The 20,142-nt window shown below is 42.3% G+C and overlaps 2 protein-coding genes across 2 annotated transcripts in view; one reads left to right on the top strand and one right to left on the bottom strand.

The window, feature by feature from the left end:
* Positions 1-19,625, bottom strand: part of DNAI1 (dynein axonemal intermediate chain 1) — a 137,439-nt gene extending 117,814 nt beyond the window's left edge. Inside the window, exons 1-8 of the mRNA XM_085303022.1 lie at positions 19,486-19,625; positions 9,377-9,445; positions 7,254-7,352; positions 6,271-6,351; positions 4,581-4,707; positions 3,385-3,464; positions 2,232-2,390; positions 388-447 (exon numbers count right to left, since the gene is read on the bottom strand). Coding sequence (XP_085159148.1) covers positions 388-447; positions 2,232-2,390; positions 3,385-3,464; positions 4,581-4,707; positions 6,271-6,351; positions 7,254-7,352; positions 9,377-9,445; positions 19,486-19,515 — 705 coding nt within the window. The 5' untranslated portion in view covers positions 19,516-19,625. The remainder of the gene's footprint in view (positions 1-387; positions 448-2,231; positions 2,391-3,384; positions 3,465-4,580; positions 4,708-6,270; positions 6,352-7,253; positions 7,353-9,376; positions 9,446-19,485) is intronic.
* Positions 19,626-19,874: 249 nt separating this feature from the next.
* The window catches only part of FAM219A (family with sequence similarity 219 member A), a 97,257-nt gene continuing 96,989 nt past the window's right edge, over positions 19,875-20,142 (top strand). Inside the window, exon 1 of the mRNA XM_085303020.1 lies at positions 19,875-20,093. Coding sequence (XP_085159146.1) covers positions 20,034-20,093 — 60 coding nt within the window. The 5' untranslated portion in view covers positions 19,875-20,033. The remainder of the gene's footprint in view (positions 20,094-20,142) is intronic.

The raw sequence follows: 20,142 nt of genomic DNA, 5'->3' as shown, positions 1-20,142 counted from the left end.
GAAGCACCAGAGCTGGCTGCATTTCCTTTCAGTGAAAGCTACACATTTCACACATAAAATGTCATGCAAAATTATTTATTTATTCTTTTTACATTTTTAAGAGATGGATAAAATACTGCATAACAATTTTGGAACAGTTCTTCATCATGAATAAACAGGCACATTCCCACTATCTAAAATGGAGCTAAGTCTAATCTAACAGGCTGATGGCAGGCCTTCCATCAGGGAATAGGGCCACACTAGTTTGTTCTCAGATATACCAGAGACCACAGCATCTGAGCACAATCCAGTGCAAGGAATATAAACACAACAATTTAGTTTCTCCTTTCTCTCATCTCATTCTCTTAAGCATACACTACAAGAGCTTATAAAGTCAAAAACAGATACCTGGTTAGCAGTGGCTGAAAAATTTTTACAAGGTGTAGGCTCCGACTGACAGGCTCTGTCCTGAATAAAGAAATAGCATAAAGAAGCAGAATCACACCGTTAACATGCTGAAACTCTTTGCAGTGACATAGTGCTAGCTGTGGAAACTAACTTCTCATAGCATTTAGTTAGAATAATACTGATCTTGCACTAATTCAGCATCCAAATGGCTCCTAAAGTACTGCACAAATGTTATTAAGGGTTGTACAGCTACAAACAGATTTTCTTATGGACCAAAAGAGGCTGTTTTTTTCCAACGTTATTAAAATATTTAACTTCAGTATTTCATTTGGAAGGTGTTCAAATGCTTTATGTCAGCTCTACCATTTGAAACATTCCACTACCTGTTATAGTATGCTATCAGATTTAAAAAGTTTTGACCTATATATTAAAATCCCATTTGGATACAGTAGAGTCAAAACAAAAGAGTTGAACAAAATGATAATCTTTAAACAAATCATTTGATCTTATTGAAATAATATTTCTATCGCCCTTTCATCAAATATTGGAATGAAATGAATATATCTCTGTGAAACACTCATTTCACGGAACAGTGTTTTCTTTCAGAAAACTGTTGTGTCAGGATATTTTTAAGAAGCTGCCTGTAGCATTTCACTGGCCTCTGAAATGTAGCAGTCTGAGAGGTGGAAATTGCACATCCTTCACAATGCACAACAGTACTTCACAGCTATTTAAGGGCCAGATTCTGCTTTCAAAGGCAGTCAAGCACTTTTCAGTAATATCAGTGGGAAAGGAATATGCAGAACTAGGGAAAGAGAAATAAAAAATTCTGAGTCCTCTACAGGGATTCTGTGTCCTCTATGGGGATTTTAAAAGATGCAGAATCTGGAGCAAGTACCTTGCAACTATATAGACTCTCCTTAGATCCTCCATCTCCACTGGTGACTTCTCTTTTAGGAGACAGTAGCTCCAGTAACACAGTAAGTCTCAGATTTCTCCAAGCTCATCAGTCCTACAGGCTCTCACCTTAAGTGAAACGGCTGCAAAGCAGGCAGGTAGGCTCTCTGGGGAAGCTGTATAGATTTGGACTCCAAAGCAGCAGGGCAAATGGCAGAATTTTCTCTCTGAAACACGTATCTCGTACTCAGAGGAATCTGCTGTCTGACCTCTCAGCTARGGGCAAACATCACTGATACTGCTCTGTCGGGGGGCCCTGTGAAGACCCACTCCCTTCAAATGACCACAGGCTCAGTAAGAGATGTGGGGAACATAAGGTCTTGGATCTGTACTGACCCCAAAGCACAGGCACAGAGGGATGGAGATGTACTGCATAGCAGCAGCAAACATTTGCCATTCTTACACAAGCCTGATACTGTAGCACCTGAGCTTAACAGAAACTTCAACACCTTTGTCTTTACAGTCCTCTTGCAATAAATAGGTGCTTATATCCCTGTTCTGCAGATAAGAATAGAAGAATAAGACTGCACAGGGAGTCTGTGGCAAAAGAAAAATGAACTGGCTAGGATTTCAAGCCTTCAGCTACTGCCCTAACCATTGGTCTAGCCTTCTTTTTCAGGTAAGAAAATAGACATGAAAAATGCTATATCCAACTAAAGACGTAAAGATTTACAGTGGCACCAAAATCTCTTGTAGGCTGCTCAAGGGTCCCTGAGGCAAGAATTTTTTGTCACCATTTTCACCACCTCAAATATTTTACTACAGTTAGTCACTAATTTTTCCTCACAACAGTATCTGCAGGGATTACAGGATATAACATAAAAAAAAGATGCTCTACATATCCTCCTGAAGGAAGGAAAACGAAGGAAATKGCAGAAGCAGCATACCCGCAAAGGGTTGTTGAGCGTCTTTGAAGCTCTCTCAATGAAGTTGAACTGGTTCGCGAGCTTGCGCTCCTTTGGTCTCGGAGGAGGAGGTTCTTCTGCCTCTGCTGCTTCAGCTACTTCTGCTGTTCCTGCCTCCTCTGCCTCTTCCTCCCCTGCAGCCTGCAAGTAGAGCAGAAACTGTACACTGAARAAATCAGACATCGCTTTCCCCTCTTCAGAAGGGCTTTATCTCAGACTGTTGGATTTCTGCTCTCCAGTACAGGAGATTATTGTTGAAGATTGAGGGGTCAGTAGTGAAACAGAAAAATAAGTAATTTTTTTTTTCAACCCAGGCCAATTGTAACTGAAAGGACATAGTCCTGCAGAAATACATTAGGACAGATAGAGTACACTGGAGAGAAAAAGCTGTTTCAGCTAGAAGACAATGTTGGCAAAAATTCAAGTGGCTACAAGTTGACACTGGAAAAAATCGCTGGAAATCAACTGGAAATTAGAAGATATCCAGCTACCAGATAGTTACTTCAAAATAGAGCCTTACATGAATTGGGTAATATAGCATGATTGCCTATGACAAAAGGAACTAGAGCCAAGGATCAGTCCCATGTGCCATATTTTCATTTCCTTGTTAAAGAGATGAAATTTATTTGAAATTAGTCAGATCTTGATTCCAGGGCCTGACACAGTTTGAGTAAAAACAAACTTCTCATAGCATGCTCCTTTTCTGATTAGCCACCTACCTTTAAGTCAGGCTACCACTTATTTCAGGTAGTTACACCTACTGCTTTCATCTCTTCACATTTTGCTTTTGCCCAATTTCCCTTTCAGGGATGGACAGGTTGTCCWGGCAGTTTTCAGGTCCCAGAAAACTACAGTCTATCTGGATGGACTCTCTGGATGAAGATAGACCTGGTATGCAGGTATCTGTCATCCCCCTATGTGTCTCCTCCAAACCAAACAAGAGGAGGAGGACCCCAGCTCTTTGGTAGAGACTGCAGGATCTCAGCAGAGATATCTCAGACATAAAGAAATCAATTACAGAAGCTTCTGAGTCAGTCCGTCCATTTTATAATAAAGTGAATTGCAAAACTAATATTAAAAATAAACTAATATCAAAAATAAGATGAGCAGCTCTCAGCTAACTATGGAGAATTACCTGTATATCTTCTGTGCTTTCTTCATCTTTAATCTCTGCCTCTTCAGATATTATCGTAGAATCCTCAATAGGGGGCTTTTCTGATAACAAAGAGATAAGTCTATAAGCCTTAGCTAATAGGTATATTATCCCATGTTTTGCAGACCTATCTTCTAAAGCATTACTACGTATGCATCCTTTTCAAATGCTTTCTCATTAGTTACCACTGTGGCCCACTGTCATTTTGCAGGGTAATGGTTTGCTCAAAGCCACACAAGGAGACATTATTATTATTATAACGATAATGATTACTCCAGTAATTCTGGCTAGATTGGAATCAAAACTCTGATTTTCACTCAGATCAAATCTCTGAAATCCACTACTGATCTGGGTAGTTTTTGGCTTTGCCTTCAGTTCTCGACCTTTCTACCCTGCAAAAATGGCTGTAATCACATACAGCCATGAAGAATGACTGGTACAAAAGAGTGGTAATGTGGTTTGTTCTTCTTTATATGGATAAAAATGAATATAGTAGCTATGTTAGAGAATGATGGATGTCTATATTCCAATCACAGCCTTGAGTGGATAGTCATGTTAGCATCAAGCTATAAGGTTACTTTAAACTAGCCAGCTTAGAATCTATGAAAACAATGCCCTGCCAGGAACAATAATCCATGCTTTTGTGGCACTGAAGATCCCACTCAGCACTTTGTCTTACTTCAAATCCTCATACAAATTTTGTTAAGTGTAAATTCAAAGAGGCACTGACCCTCAGAGGCCACAAGTAATAACCATCCTCAGGAGCTTATGCAATGGTACCACTGTGCCTGAAAGTTGCCACCTTAAAAGGGCAGGATTTGTGACATAACTTCTCCTTTCACAAATAGTGGGAAAATGAGAAAATTTCTAAACAGTACAGATTTCTCTGATGAAAATTCAACCTAGAACTATTCACGGAAACTATTTAAAAGCCACAAAATAGCTCTGAAAAATTCAGTTGATGATGCTAGTGTTCACCTGGCCATGAAAGCATACACTGGTTTTTGCACTGTGGCAAATAYCTCACTGTTTTTATTACTTTGTTTCCACAAGAAGGATACAAACCAAAATAAAAGTTATTCCATTCTCTAGTCATGAAGCATGATCACTCCAACATGTTGAATAAATGATACTAGTGGTTAACTAAGAATGATTGTGGTTTCAGATAATAAACCTACCTGCTTCAATGCTTGATCYGGCATTCTGTCGTCTGCCTTCATCTGAATCTTTGAGTATCATGTTTCCATTCAAAGAGAAGTGAATGGCCATTTGATCCACATAGCTTATTGGCTTGTATGTTCGTTCCTACAGATAGGTAAAAAAAAAAGTGGGGAGAAATATATGATTTTAAGTAAAAAAATACTGTGTAGCCTTAATTGCTAGAGCCAAGTCAGTTCCATACTGATAAATATGTATTTGTGATTCACATATTTACACCAAATTCTTCTAGCAGCTATTGCTATCTCATGACACTGAGAGCCAGAAGTTCAAAACACAAGGAAAAAAGCAGTAACATGAAAGCTCTAGTCCTCCACCAGTACAACAGCGAGTTTACATCTAGTTTTGGTACATCTCTACTACACAGCAATCACTAGAAGACTCCAGCATCATGCTGTGCTGAGATCCCTGAATGAGCTGTCATACCTATACAAGAGCAGAACCATTCAGAGACAGCAGCTCTAACCTGGAGACAGTACAGGCTCTTAGCTTTGTGCCCAGGGTAATAAGCACTGCACTAATTCAGCTGTTTGAAGCTAGCTTGATTGGCACTTGCTTCTAGACCACCATATAGCACAGACATCAACCTAGGCTCAAACCACATATTAAGACTTTGAGTTTCACCTAAATGTAATCAGAAGCCACTGTAGACCTCAGATGCTTCATTAATTTGTTCTCTATGAAAAATACCATCATTTTCTATACCAATCACAACATAGCATCAAGCCCATTTCAGTCACTGAGAAGGATCTGAAGATAGAGATCATTCATCACCTATTTCCATCTCATAAAAATTGAAAAWGCCAACTCCAAGGAGAAGAGAAACTGACCCCATCTGCTTCCACAGATTCTTTTCTCTCCTATCCAGCATAACAGTTGGTCAAACTTCTTACAGTAGCACAGAGATGAGACAGGCTTAGGATGGTTGTCTACTCCCCACCTAAATTTGGAGATAATCAAATACCAGAGCTGGAGGAACTGTCACTGCATGCTCTCATTTCTTTCCTGGGGTGCAACCCTTTCAAGGAAAGTATGGGAGGCAGGGCTATCCTTCCATCCCCTACTCTGCAGCAGCCTAGGTAGCTAGCTGTACAAACTATCTGGGGAAGACTGCTCCAGGGTAATAACAGCATTTGCTCTGCACATAGAAATGTGAAGGTGTGAGTCTTGGAAGTTCCCTGGTATTCACCGATGCATCCTCCCTTGCTCACACCTACTCATCACGAATAGAGCTCTTGTCACTGACTTCCCAGAGCACATTTCTGAACTCTCCTATAACTCAAACAATTGACACTTGATGTGAAGACACTGAAACATAAACATCCTACACATTGCATATAGTGTCGCCTTTTCTCCTTTAATCACCACCGAATGGAAAAACTTATTGCCTGAGATTATGGCAATGAACTAATTATGTTCACTGTCAGGACTCAGTGAGTAATTTTTATCTGCTTTTCCTGAATAAATAGGTATGTCAATGACTTCAGACTCTTACCCTCTGCAAAAACAYTTTAGGAACCATCGACAGTAAATATGTAAGAAGACGAAGCCAGGTTAAAGAAATTTTCTTGTTTATAAATAAAAACCAATCACAAAAGCATCTAATGACAAAAAATCTCATCCTGGATTTACAGGTCATGCCACACTTACTTTAAAGCTGTATCTGACAATATTCTGGGGAGCATGGGGATTATTAGCTGTCAGGATACGTGTAAATTCCTCTTTTAATTCCTGCAGAATGGAGACAAAATAGTATTATAAATAAAATTCCACTGTTAATGTTACATATAGCATAAGAAAATCACCAGGTCATTTATGCTCATTTTTGTGACGTTCATTTGCTGCAAATATCTGACTTAGAGGTGATTATCTCCACAACAGCAATAGCTGGAGCAAGCTAGCTCAGAGGAGACCAAGAACACAGTCATTTTGCTTCCTATCTTGAATTCTTCAGCTGTCATGTAAATTTTTTGCTAGGCTGAAGTAGCACTTACAAAATGTTAGATGTCTTCTATACGGCAAGAAAGACAACCCCTGTCTTGAAGCTATGCAATCCAAAAATACAATAAAAACTAAGCTCAGTAGCAATGCTTGCAAGATCAGCCACTGCTTACAAAAAGCTGCGCTTGTGTCAACTGTTTGCACTCCCTGAGCAAGAGGAGGTATGTGTAGCTACCATTTGAGAATTTTATACTGTAGTGCAGAACAGGGAAACAACTGCAGTCAGAAGAGTGAAAGACTCTGCAATGCCACTAAACCAAGCTGAAAAGAAACAGCTACACAGCTACAGGACCCCTCCCAGACTCCCRCCGGCCCCTAAAAAGCGCAGGGTTGGCTGCAGGACCCTCCTCAGCATGGCTAAGTCCTGGCTTCTTTCTCTCATTGGAACAAGAAGTAAGAACTTTCCATACAGAGTTAATTTGCCTTAAGCCCATGGCTGTATTTCAAAGCACATACTCCCAGTTTTCCTGCTGAAAGACATTTTGGTTTAAACTGCAGGTGCTGCATACTAGCAAGTGCTGGGGCTTTTCACTCTAGCAGAATGTCCTTCAGAAGAAAGGGGTAGGAGTCACGCTTCATTTTGGGGAGTTTTGTATATATCTCATGCCAATTCCAGGAACAGTTTTACTCACAGCTTCTGTCAACTCCAGTTGATCTGGGGGTTTGATTAGAGTCTTTGCTGCTGCCCATTCATCAAGCCCCTCTCCCAGTTCAGTGGACACATCTTCATCCTAGCATAGGAACAGCAAGCTCATTAGTGCACCAAGACTGTGAATACTTCACTTGCTCCCAAGTAGCACTTCTCCAAATGTGGAGTGAGGAAGAGGCAACTGCGCTTCCTTGTTTATCTGTGCTTTGACCAGACCAGACAGCCCCAAATGGCAGGACAAAATTTGAAGATTGTTGAATGTCTACAGCTGCCAGCAAGAATTCAACRGGTGTGAGCAGGACAACTGTGAATTTGCCCTCAGCTCGAGGAGCTGCTGATTGAAAACAGCTCCTGGCCTGTAACAAAACTGGAGTAACTCCAGTAACAAAACTCAAGTAACTGCACTACAGTTTCAGTTTAGAAGTTGACAATTCTGTTTCTTTTGGCCATATTAGACCCAAATTGGCTATAGTTTAGCACTAATCAAAGATTTGTGATTACTTAAGACTCATGATTACTTCTGAAGTGCCAGAAGATACACTTAGAAACTAGTTCAAGATAAAAAAAACTAAAGGGATGGGACTTCTGGAGAAATGTTAACCATTTTCTTCAAAGGCCATGTGGTCTGCACTCTCAATACACAGAGAGCTGGTCTCCTTGGGCTGGGCTTGGGTTGGTGTCATGATACAATGTCTTTAATAGGAAAGGGGTCACTGCAGGCATGAATTTCAATTCCTCGTCATTACAGATAAACTGCTAGAACACCAAGTTGCTGATTAAAGAGTTTAGGTGCTCAGGGCAAAATTTCTCCCTCAGTTTGAAATGTGTAATGAGCTGATTTAAAATAAATCAATCATTCCTTTAAACACCATTCTCTCAGGTCTATTAAACTTCATAGCCATATGCAGCTGTCAATGTGTCCAGGGTGTAAGTGAGGGCTGTTTGCAGGTACAGTGCCTGGAGTACAGATCGCAGGACCACTCCAGGATAGCCCATGAAGAGGCCTGAGTGGGAAGAGGAAGAAAGAACATTCACATTATTTTTGGTGAGTGCTGCTGCCCCAGCAAAGCTTTGCTAACTGCAGAGCATCACAAAGGTAAAAAGGACAGTGCCGTGTATAAACGCGCAGTGGCTGAAAGCAACAGAGAATTCTGCATACGCCAAGCATCTAAGGAAACTTGCAGGCTGTAATCTAGTTTCCACCAGGGAAAAGCGAACTGAAATGAGGCAAACTGGAACAAGGTCAGGCTCTCTTATTCTCAAGAGACTGCGACAGAAGAACAGTCATTCCTGATGCAGTGTCACCCACAGAAACATCTGCTTGTAGGACRTGTATCTTATATAATTCAAAGCCAGTCAGTTCAGTGCTGTTTTTCCTGAGATGTTGATTAAAATACTGTTAGGTTTTAAACAGGTAAACTTTTTTTAATTTATCTTTTTTATGTAAAGGTAAATATCTTTTTTAAAGGATCAAAAGAAGAATGTTTAACAAGACTGATTTGTCTTACGAAGTGAAAAGCTGTTTGCAAACCATGCCAGCTTACAGAATACTGGGTTGACGTAAATTTGCCTTCCTCCATCCTTGTCAATGGAGCTAAACGAATTTACATCAGCTCATGACTTGGCCCTATTTAAGAGGAACGTAGATTAGGCTGCCCCACTACGCATTTACTTGCCTGGCAATGAAAAGCATTACCATGAGTCTAACAGTCAAAAAGTTGACATTGTTCCCTCTAATGCTGTACTTGTACGTTAATTATATGAATCTGGGCTAYGTTCTGAATTTTCTAACCAGAGAAGGCACTTTTTTTCACAGTCCATGGCTGCTTATACTTTGGAATTTACATCACAAACCTTTTTTAATCCTTTCATTTTGCCATTTGCCTAAATTGTGTTTTCATTTTAATTTCCATTTTTATTCTGATTTACTAGAGAATTCCCTCCTCTGTGGAAATCTAGAGCAATCTCTTAGTGCTAAATATATTGTAATGTTACAAACTCTATAAAATATGACATTATTCAGATGCACTCCAGTTTGTATCTCATAGATTGGAAGAAAAAAAAAAAWAAAAGCTTTTTAAAAACTCTTGGATTTGTGGRTCTTACCCGTTTTTTGGRTACAGGTTTAGCAGGCCTTTGTGGTACTGCCTTTCCTCCTGAAGGTCCAGTTTGGCCCTGGAGAAATAATGTAACCATGAAAACCTCTGAAACATTTTTTTCCTAATTTAACTAAAGCAGACTAACTTCATTCTGCTTGCTAACATCTCCCACAATGCCAAAATACTCCAGTGCTTTGCCTATAAATCACCTGAATGAAAAGCAGTCACCTTCATAATATAAAACARCAGTTTACCTGCATGAAGCAACACTACGCTCTACGCTTGTAACCCYTCGTCTGTTATAAACCTAAATGTTCTACATGCTGCATTCTAGCATCCTATTCAAACACCTCAGAAAGACTGCTTTTGCCCCAAATGCTYGCATGTCGCGGCAAGGCAAGGGACAGCAGATTAATACCCAGGGAGTAATGAGTGCTGAAAGGCAATTGAAAACACTGATGAACAGCTGGGAAGTCAACCACTGTCAATCTGCTGAGTGCATCAGAGCAAAAAAAAAATGAAAAAAAAAAGAAAAAAAGGTTTTAGGACAGGCCTTAAAGAAAATAATGAAAAAAAGCATGGGGAGCCTTACAGTGCATTTCTAGGAGGGGTTACTTAGAGGTTAAATAAGAGAAGGGCACCAGTGACAAAGTCTCATGAAAGCTTTACAGAAAGTAGGAGAGGAAACAAAGAGGATCCCTTTGAGAGGACACTGAGGGACAAATAGGAAGAGAACTCAGAAGACAGTGAGTAAAAGTACCTTATTTTAAGAAGAGCCTGGCTGAGAAGAAGGTACAGAAGTGGGTACAAAGGTGATTAGGAGATCAGATGGGATGGATGGTAAAAACAGAGCAATTTGCATGGAAAAACCTTGACTTTGTGAGAGGACAGAAGGGTTTGCAAGAGGAGAAGGGGGAATGAAAATAACGGAGTGGGGGAGGCTCTCGCATGTTTTTCAGTCTTCTTTAGAAGAACATAAGAGTGTGCCTTTCAGCTCAGAAGAACGCTCCACCTAGACAAGTATCAGTCTCCAACAGTATTCAAACGCAGATATCCATGGAGCATTCTCCAGGATGCCCTTTCAGCCGCCAGCAGGGAATTCTTAATCAGAAATGTTATTCTTTTTATTTTGCATCACTGGACCTCTTTYTCTACAAACCTATTCAGTCATTTTTGAATCTGTGTATATTTTTAGCGTGCACAACTTCCTGCAGCAGGGATTCCCRTAGTGCAACTGCATGCTGATGCAAAGAACCACAGCTTGCTGTTTAAGTCTACCACTTGCTATTTTCATCTGATTTTCCCAGTTTTTCTACTAGAAAGCCTAGCTTTATCTCATTATCTATTATTCATCCCCTTTTCCATACAACTTATGAATACCTTACGAAGCATGGGTCTCTACACAAATTCCTAGAGTCTCCTTTATTATGAAAATTAAATTTCCACTTCTACCGTCTGCTTTCTATGTATTAAGCAGTTATGTAGCCATAATGACTTTGACCCAACTTCCCCCAGTCTTATTTCTAAAACTCCATTACTGGTTAAGACCTGGCAATAAGAATTCAGAAGAAAAATATTTTAAGATGATGTGAGACTGAAAGCTTTAATGTTGTTCCCCTTTGTACAAGTTAAGCCTTGAGAGATTGCTGACATTAACAAGGTATCGAGGTTTTTTTTATTATTATGAAAAAKGCATATTCAAACCAATGAATGAGAAATGAGCAGACATACATCTCCATGCTTAGAAAATGTGACGCACTTTGAAATAAAACGTGCTATTACTCTTGGGGAAAATAAAGAGTTACGACATTTCCTTAAATTCCCACCATGAGCAGGTAGTGGAGCAGAGCAGCCCTGAGCCGCAGTGTCACAGCCACTGCTCACACCACCGGCTGATGCTGCTGGCCTCTTCCCCCAGGGCAATCGCTCGGCAGCAGGTAACACAGCAGCCTGTCCTACAAGGAACATGCTACATGTGAATTAGATGTGATTTAAGTAACAAAATTTAAGACAGATTTTCACAGCAGAATTTAATTTAGACCCACATCAAAATCAAACTGCTAATTTTAAACACAAAACAAAGCCTCCTTACTATTAGCCTCTGTAAATGAGTCTATAAAAGCACTTATCCAACAGTAAAGGCATTGACAAGGCAATCTGAGGGTAATTGGTTTTGGCAGTTGCACACATTTCAATTAGCATCATCTAAAGAACCACCAGTGAATAAATCTCTGCAATTCTATTAAAACCCAAGAAGCTAGAACTTGACTCCCCTGGAAGGAAGCAGCACAGACCCTGTCCTCCTCCCYGCCCCAGGAAGGCTCGGCAGGACAGAGAGCCAGCCCTGGTGTCAGAAAGGCAGCAGTGATTTAGCACAGCCTAGGAAGTGAGGAACGAGAGGGCACGAACGCCAGTGAAACCCAGAGCAAYGTGGATGTGGCACACGGCACCTCTGTCGCAGGGAAGCGGTCAGGTCTCGGCTTCGTGCTGCCACTCTCCCACTCGCACATCTCTCCCTTCTCGGCTCGGGAATGTTCTTCAAGCTTATAACTCACCTRTTCAGTCTATCCCCAAGACTTCATCCAGGTTGTAACCAAGCAGCCCTGTAGTGCAGTACTGCCTTTGCTAGTAACCGGCTGCAGGCTTTGCACTGAGTTTGCAAGGCCTCAGGACAGAGGCTCCTGAGGCTTGTTCTGTCTGAACTTTTCTTGATTTTCCTGTAGTTTTGTTTTATTTGGTTTAGCTGAACAGCAATTTTTTCTGATGGATCAGGTGTCAACTTTTCTATGACTATCGCTAATTTGTTTTACTTTTGTTTATCTTTGCATGGTACCACYACAGTTTTATGACTATTAAAGCGAGGCCAAGTGGATCTTAGGGTAAGGAAGAAGAAATCATCAATATGAACACCATATTCTTCCCGGTGAAGGACTCCAAATGCTGACAGCTCACCATTACATCCCCACCAGCACTAAAATTAAACCAYCCACCTTGGGATCCAGAGGAGCAGAAGAAGGGTAAGAATAACACTGGGGAAAGACGTATAAACTAAGATATTTGTGTATAGCAATTTTATTATTATTATTAATATTTAAACTTTCTCTGCATAGAAGTATTTCTATTTTTTCTAAAATAATTAGATCTAGGTGAATAATGCTTAGACTGCTAAGATTTCTATTATTCTAACAATAAATTCTTGGCTATATAAAGTGCACTTGCTCTTTGCCCACAAGCAAGATWATTGAGTTTACAGGCTATCACAACAAAGAACCAGGCTCTGAAAGCCTCCAGTTTTGCTCCATGCATGTTATTATGCTTTATCAACTGGTAAAAAAGATGCAAGTACAACATCCAGTCGCGTGTGACTGGGAGAAGATGTGCAAGGGAGGGGTCTCACTGCACCAGCTGGTTGGATTTGCCCTTGCTCACTTGTCTCCCTCTCACCTTACCGCCAGACCTTGGCCCTGCCTGCTGACACGGTGCTCCTGCCCACTTGCTCGAGGCTCCCTTGGGAGCAAAGCTAACAAGTTCCCCACAGGAGGGAGCAAGGACACAACTGGCAGGACAGTTTGCTCCAGGATCTACATCAGATAGGCTACAGCTGGACTGTACACCCTCATTTTGATCTAAAAAAAAGAAAGTCAACCTCTTAAAAACCCTGACAATTATGCCTTGGGGCTATTTGGGTATCACACAGATCTCTTTCCTGCATAGTCTACGCAGACAGGACAAACGCAGCCGGACCAGCCGAGAGCTGGCAGGCAGGAGGGGGCACTAGGAGGACACTGGTCCTTAGCTCAGTCCACAGTCCTTTGGTCCTCTCTCTCCTGCTTACACAAACCACCCGTCACAGTACTACCTGGACAATGAGAAAAGCTGATGACAGTGTTTGTGTGTTATTCTGGACCCTCCTGGCCAGTGAAGGTAAAGATTGCAACTCTACTTGACTCAATATTGCACAGAAACCAGTGTAAAAAGCAGATGGCAGCCTTTGGTACCCCGCTGGGATGCACTACCACTGCCTGTGGTTACAGCCTACAACAAATCCAGCAGTATTRGCACTAGGGAACACTCTTTGAAACTAGCAGATCTGTTTTAAACCTATAGAAGAGGCAAGACAGAGGGCAAATACGTGTCAGTCAAGAATACAAAACCTTTTACTCCGTCTCTTCATTCAAATAACACCACAATATCTACCGCTGTGCTGTCTGCTAGAAAAGGCAGGCTTGACATTCCTTTTCAGGGGGTATTGCTGTGCTCTTTCTCCTCTTTCTTTGTCTTTTGCAAGCAAGCAGCTCCCTGTGAACCTTTCCAAAGCCAGCACGTTGTCCTTCTTGATAGCTTTCCCTAGCCCTCCTCTCTCGCCCATTAGCTGCGAAGAGTCCGTGATAGCATCCAGGTAGCTGGTGTCCTGCCTCCATTGCTCGCGTTGCTGGCGTGACGGCCACCTTCTCCACGTTCTTTTCTTTACTGTATCAGTGTGTTACCCAGAGAGTATTATTTAAGTAGTAATCCTCTTGCAGTATGAACTATTTCTCTGTTCCATATTTATACAGTGTTTGTACAACAGGTTGCAAATGCACCCATAATACAAGCAGTAAATAAACTGTAACTGTAAATCAATGTAATGACTGTATGTTGACTAGCAGGATTCTCAGACAAGGATCTGACCTCATACACATCTCTAGAATTCAAGCACATTTTTGCTGTTATATAATTAGCTAGACAAAGACAATTTTAAGTTAACAGACTATTATTAGGATCACAAAGAGAAGCATTCAGAAGTTAGAAAACATGAGGATTGAGGTTGCTGTGGTAACCTTCATTTCATCCCATTGGGCACAGACATTAAGATACACTGATTAATTACATAATCACACACTTTCTGGTAGGCTTCCTGTCTCTCTGAAGCTCTCCCAGGCTTACTAGCATGGACAGAGTTCACATAATAAGACATTCCTAGAATTTTGGTTTACATGGTTCAGCACCTGGGAAAATTAGTTTTTAGTGTAGCTTATGTCAGACACCCAGAAAACAACTGTTCAAACCAAACAGTTCAATTTTGACAAATTCTATATAAACTGATGATGGTCTTACTACAGAAAGCATCAACAGTCTTCATAAATCTTCCTAAGAAATGGTGCTACTATATCTACCTGTAATAATTAACAAGAACATGAGAGKGAATAATTATGGGAGATTTATATTAGAAAAAAGAGCCATTGTTGCTAGGGAACTAAGGAATATGTAGAAGGGATAAAAGAATTACAAGGAGTTTCTCACCTCCAGGTCATCATTACAACTCGGACCACACCAGGAGRTGCTATAGGAAAAAATGCCAAAGCAAAAATTTATGCATGCTAAAAATGGTTTTCTCTGATGACCATTTGCATCTTATGTGGAATAAAAGAACAGACTTAGTACAATTCCCACAATGAAAAGAAAYTAGAACTCCATAACAGTCATAATATCTAAATTAAGGATCTAGAAAGCTCAAATGATTGGTTTCTTCTGTATCTTTCTTCCAGGACATATTTATGATAGTAGTGCCTAGAAATTCCTACCTGGGCCAGATACTGACTTTGCTAGGAAACAGCCCCTAGAGTAAAGATACAGTAATCTAACAGGGCAGCACAGATGAAGAGAAGAAATAGATGAAAAATGATGTTTTAAGTTCCATTCAACTCTTCTTTCTCTCCCCACTACTCCCCCTAAAGCAGATAAGCCATCAGGAGATACAAATAGCTGCAAAATCAAATCCTTCAGCTAGAAGTTTTCCTGTTGCTGTATTTGAGCTGTCCAACCTTCACATCTAAGTGTATTTTTAGGTACCATACTCGGGCTGTCTGCAAATTAAATTCCTCTAAATAATTTTTAATTATAAAATTGGAAATTTAAAATAAGGAGAAATTCCTGGCCACTTTCTACAGGACATTGCTGTATATTACAGCGGCATTAACTGGTTGGCATTTGGGAAGAGCTATCTTGTTTCTGTATCCATGTTTCTGAAGAAACATGTAAGCTGAGGGCAAGCATCAGAGAGAATCACTGGTGAGAGTTTTGCCCGTTATACCCTACCAATATGCTTCCAACTTGGCCTGAAAAGAGGAAAATATAGAAATTACAGAATTATAGAATACAGAAAAATAAAGAAAATATAAAAACAGAAAATAAAGAATTACACTTCACCATCCATCTAAGCCTTGGTCTTCTTACTAACTCTATCCAGTGATTATTACTTTCTATTTTTGTTGGTGATGTGACAACCTACTAATTGCTGATCTGAGACTCATTAACTCATTTCACACAAAATGGACAGAATAGACAGTACCTGCTTTCCTGAATAAACAGCAAAAGCTCTGAAGCTTTTTCCAAATCCTGAAACAATCCTGCCCACTCGTTTTTTAAGAGATATCTTGTATAGTCTTACTTTTCAACTATTTACTCACCGTTACAGACAACTTCTGAGCTGTCAATAGCAATGCTGATGTTAAGTAAATTATCTAGGAAGCAGAGATTTACTCCCAAGAGCAAGCATTCATTCGAGAACCAGCTCAAATCCTCAATTCATGACTGCAGACATGTGTCAGAAAAAAATGTGCCCATCCTTCATGTTCAGATCCAAGGCCTCCCAGACTAATCATGTAGGAGATGCAAYGATGCTACCGCGCATGCTGCTCTGCCAGCCAGGATGAGATCCCTCAGTGTAGCTTTTGCTGGGCAGTGCATCCTTCTCCTGTGCTGACAAGATTATCCCTTCCTGACCAGCTCTTGTGACTCGTCACTGCATACACACTACAAGGTGAGGAGTCAGATATCCCACTATACAATATCTCCTTGAGCAAGGTGAAATTTCTCCCTGTACTTAAAGCATAAGGAGGGCTGAGCTGCCTGGGTTTGCAGATCCAGCCTAAAATACCAGATAATTCAGAGGCAGGTTGATTACTTTTCAAAGGAGAACTGTCAGTTCATATTAAGCAAATTTTCCAAGGGCTGAAAATCGATTACATATTAATGAAACACTCATCACAGGGCAATGACAAACCCTGACTTTTTAAGATCACTAAAGAGACATTCCTACAGTCTCTTTGCTCCCCATACAAGCTCCCAGCATAAGACAATCAGACTACAAGGCTGTGTAATCAAAGAACACTCCTGCTAAGTTTACTTTATCTTCCTGAGCAGAGACGTTAYCATTCCTTCTTCCCCTAAAGCACAGCACAAAGGTTAACATGTAATCTGAAAAAAAAGAACAAAGCTGCTTGTAGGATTCTGAGGGGAAGAGGGAGAGTCAGTTTTAAGAGCTAGACTTGACATTTCCGTAAAACCATTTAATATAATTTCCTGCTAGCTTTTTATTCTTGTTTGGAATATTAGCAGTCTCCATAGTAAACCACTGCTTGACACAATGAGCTGAGAAGCAAGGAATGGATACAAAACCAAAGGAAGCAAAACAACTTCTAGTCTGCCCTGCAGCAGACATCCATTTACGCACTCCAGGAATGCCAATTTAAGAGCTATTTGCCAAYACATTTTTTAATCTGCTTTCTGAGAGGCACTAAACTACCTGTTTATTTTATATTACATAAATGGTTTAATGCACGTTTAAGAACCAATAAGCACCTTAAAGCTTTTGCTGGCAAAAATGTAAAATGTGACTGATTGTTTACTGCATGGGGGAGGGATCTCTTTGTTTTGCTTTGACAACTTGCTAAACAAAAAAGAAACTGTTCACGTGTCAGTGGGCACAAGCCCACATGTCAAGTGTAACGAGACATGCCTCGCTGTCCACGTTCAGACGCTGTACCTACACTGTGAAAGTTACCTGTTGCTAAAAGCGAGGGTTGATCCTAAGTGGTAAGTCCAACCAACCTGGTTCTACGCACAGCCATGCTGTAAATGCAAAGAAGTGTATGCAATGTCAGTTAAGAAATCACTGTCAAATCTTGCTTTTCCCTGGGTGGCTTCAGCCAGACATATGTAGCAGCACAGGGTGCACACCAATGCTCAGACAAGAATTTTCCATGAGCTACATAGCGAAGAAATGGTACTCTGGATTCAGCATGCTCAACACCTCCAACAGCACATATGATGACCATAATTAAAATAATTAAAATGATTTTATAAATCTCAGAATTGTTGGCCACTTCCTCTTGCCACCCAGGACAGCGCACAGAACTAACACAGGGTTAACACAGTGCTGCGCCCTGTGCCACCACCAACTTTTTTCCTGCCTTTGTACATGTCACACAGGTCAGTGTTTCTGAAGAATACTGTGCTGAGTGTCATTTGTCATACTCAAGATCTAACTTTCAGAGGAGTTGAGAATCTAATCCTTCCATTGACTTCAGGTAGATTTGAGTATGTTGGCTTAAGCTTTTCCATMACTCTGCATCTGCCCAAGACACTGCTGGGCTCGATTGCTTGTAACGCATTTCAGATCTGAAAGGAAGGATGTTACTGAAGTACAGAGTATACATTAAGTTTTAGTATTTACAAAGCTGCATCATAAATACAAAGCTGCATCACACACAYAAAGATCTAGGCATATTCAATTATTTTAACAAACTTTGAACACTGAAGCACATTCCTTCTTAATGAGCACAAATATAGACCAGGAATGGCCTAAAGACACTTCTCATTAAGAATCAGATCAAGTCAAATGATTCACCTTGAGAGTCAATGCCTTTATGCCTGATAACAAATCAGCTTTTGACATATTTTGATATAAGAGTCTGGGAGATTCCATTCAAAGAAAAGTAAAAAGGCATCAGTTGGCGGAGGCTGAACTGGAGATGAAGTCACCAGGATGAAGAGATAAAGAGCAAAACAAATCAAGAAGCTGATATCAGAGAAGAAGGCAGAGACAAGAAGGGCACAGAAGAGCAGACAACCACCACCTAGAGGGAAAGGAAAAAAAAGAGTTGATCAAAACCACTTAAAGAACATACAACCATGAAAGTGAAGGAGGGACTGCAAATGATGTTGTAAAATGGTCTTGATAATGGTCAGGTAACCATGCCGGCTGTGAGAACCATCTCAGGAAGAAAAATTTCAAAGAGAGCAGTCAATGAAAAACCTAGGAAGCAGAGCAGAACAAAGCAAAAACTCAGGAAACAGAACAGAGGAATGAGCAGCACAGGGACAGGTGAAAAGAGCATAATGATAGCTGAGAATTTGCAATGAAAAGGACAAGGAAAATAGTCCACAGAAATAATGCTCAGTAGAAAAAATGGGCTCACAGACTAGCAGTAGGCTTGTTTCCTGCCTCATTATGATCCCTGACAGAGAGGAAAAACATGATAGGACCTTACTCCTTTATTTTCAAAAAAGATTTTCTTGGCAATAATTGGAATCTAGACCTTGACTCACCAATTGGTTTTATTTTATTTATTGGTTTACCTGGCCATGAGGCCTCAGTAAATAATAAATGTCAGGCCCTGATTGAGAAGTGAGGAGTGTACAGGCACAGCCGTCCAGCACCGAGGCGCTCACAGCACTTGCGACGTGAGCCATATTTTCAGTCAGGGACAACGAAGCAAAAGCCCCCGGACTCCAGAACCAGCTACTGGAAATACACACAAYTTCTCCACTGCAAAAATACTCTAGTAGACAAAACTACATGAAAGAGCAATCAGATTGTACAAGCGCAAAGCAGATACGGGAAAGGGGATAGAGGACGAGCTTCAGGAACTCGAGAGGTAACAATTTTATTAAAAGTTGTGAGAAAAGTCGGACAATCCGAAGGGTTTAAACAGTTGATCATTTTTCACGAGCTTTAAGAGAGGCGAATGCCTTCACAGCGCATTAAGTTTTTCAGACAACACGTAAAACAAAGCCTACTCATTTCASACGCAGTGTTACCTGGAAGCGGTGACGTCATCACAAGCCTGACGTCACACCCGTGACATCACGGCACCACTCGGGGCAGGGGCCGAGGGCGGCAGAGCCAAAGCGYTGCCTGGCGGCGCCGCTTCCTCGCGCGAGCCGCGACCGCCCCACAGCACGAGGCACCGCGGTGACGCCATGCCGGGGCTACGTCACGGCGCCGGCGGTGACGTCAGCGCGGCGCTGTCCCGCGGGAGCGCGGCGCCGCCCGCCCGGGGCAGCCCTTACCTGCGCGTGCCTATCGCCCTTCGCTGGCATGGTGCCTGCGCCGCGGCCCCCCGCCGCCGAGCGGCCCCGCGGGGCCCCGCGCCGCCTCCGCGCCTCACCGGTCACCGGAAGTTGATGGTGGCAACCATGGCAACGCGCCGGAAGCCGCGCGCGGCCAATCCGGCCGCAGGAGGGGCTCGGCGCTTGGGCACTACCCACTCTTCCCCCCCCCATCACTGACCGTCTGCCCGGTCCCCCCACGCGGAGGGAATGGTACGTCCCACGCGGCGGCGAGGCGCGGAGGGGCCCGCGGGGAGCTGCGCATGCGGGCTCCAGCGCCACCGCCCCCGTTACTCCCGCAGCCCCGCCCCACTCATGAATATGTAAGAGGAGGGCGGGGCGGCGGCCGGACCCGGAAGCGGCGCGGCTGAGTCACCCCGGCGGCTCCCGGCGGCAGCGGCGGCGATGAGGCAGCAGCAGCCGCGGCGGGCGGCGTCCTTCGGCGGCTGAGGAGCTTCCGCGCCCGCCGCCCCTCCCGCCCCCCGCCGCGCCCCCGCCCCGCCGGCACCATGATGGAGGAGATAGACCGGTTCCAGGTGCCCGCCGTGCGCGCCGAGATGCAGCCGCTGGTGAGGGGCGGGCGGGGCCGCGCCGCCGCCGGGAGCCGCCGCCGCCGCC

The sequence above is a fragment of the Rhea americana genome, unplaced genomic scaffold, assembly GCF_003343005.1.
Source record: "Rhea americana isolate MKP2758 unplaced genomic scaffold, rheAme1 scaffold_196, whole genome shotgun sequence".
Lineage (NCBI taxonomy): Eukaryota > Metazoa > Chordata > Aves > Rheiformes > Rheidae > Rhea > Rhea americana.
The sequence above is the reverse complement of the archived record's forward strand: the minus strand, read 5'-3'. Positions and strand labels throughout refer to the sequence as shown.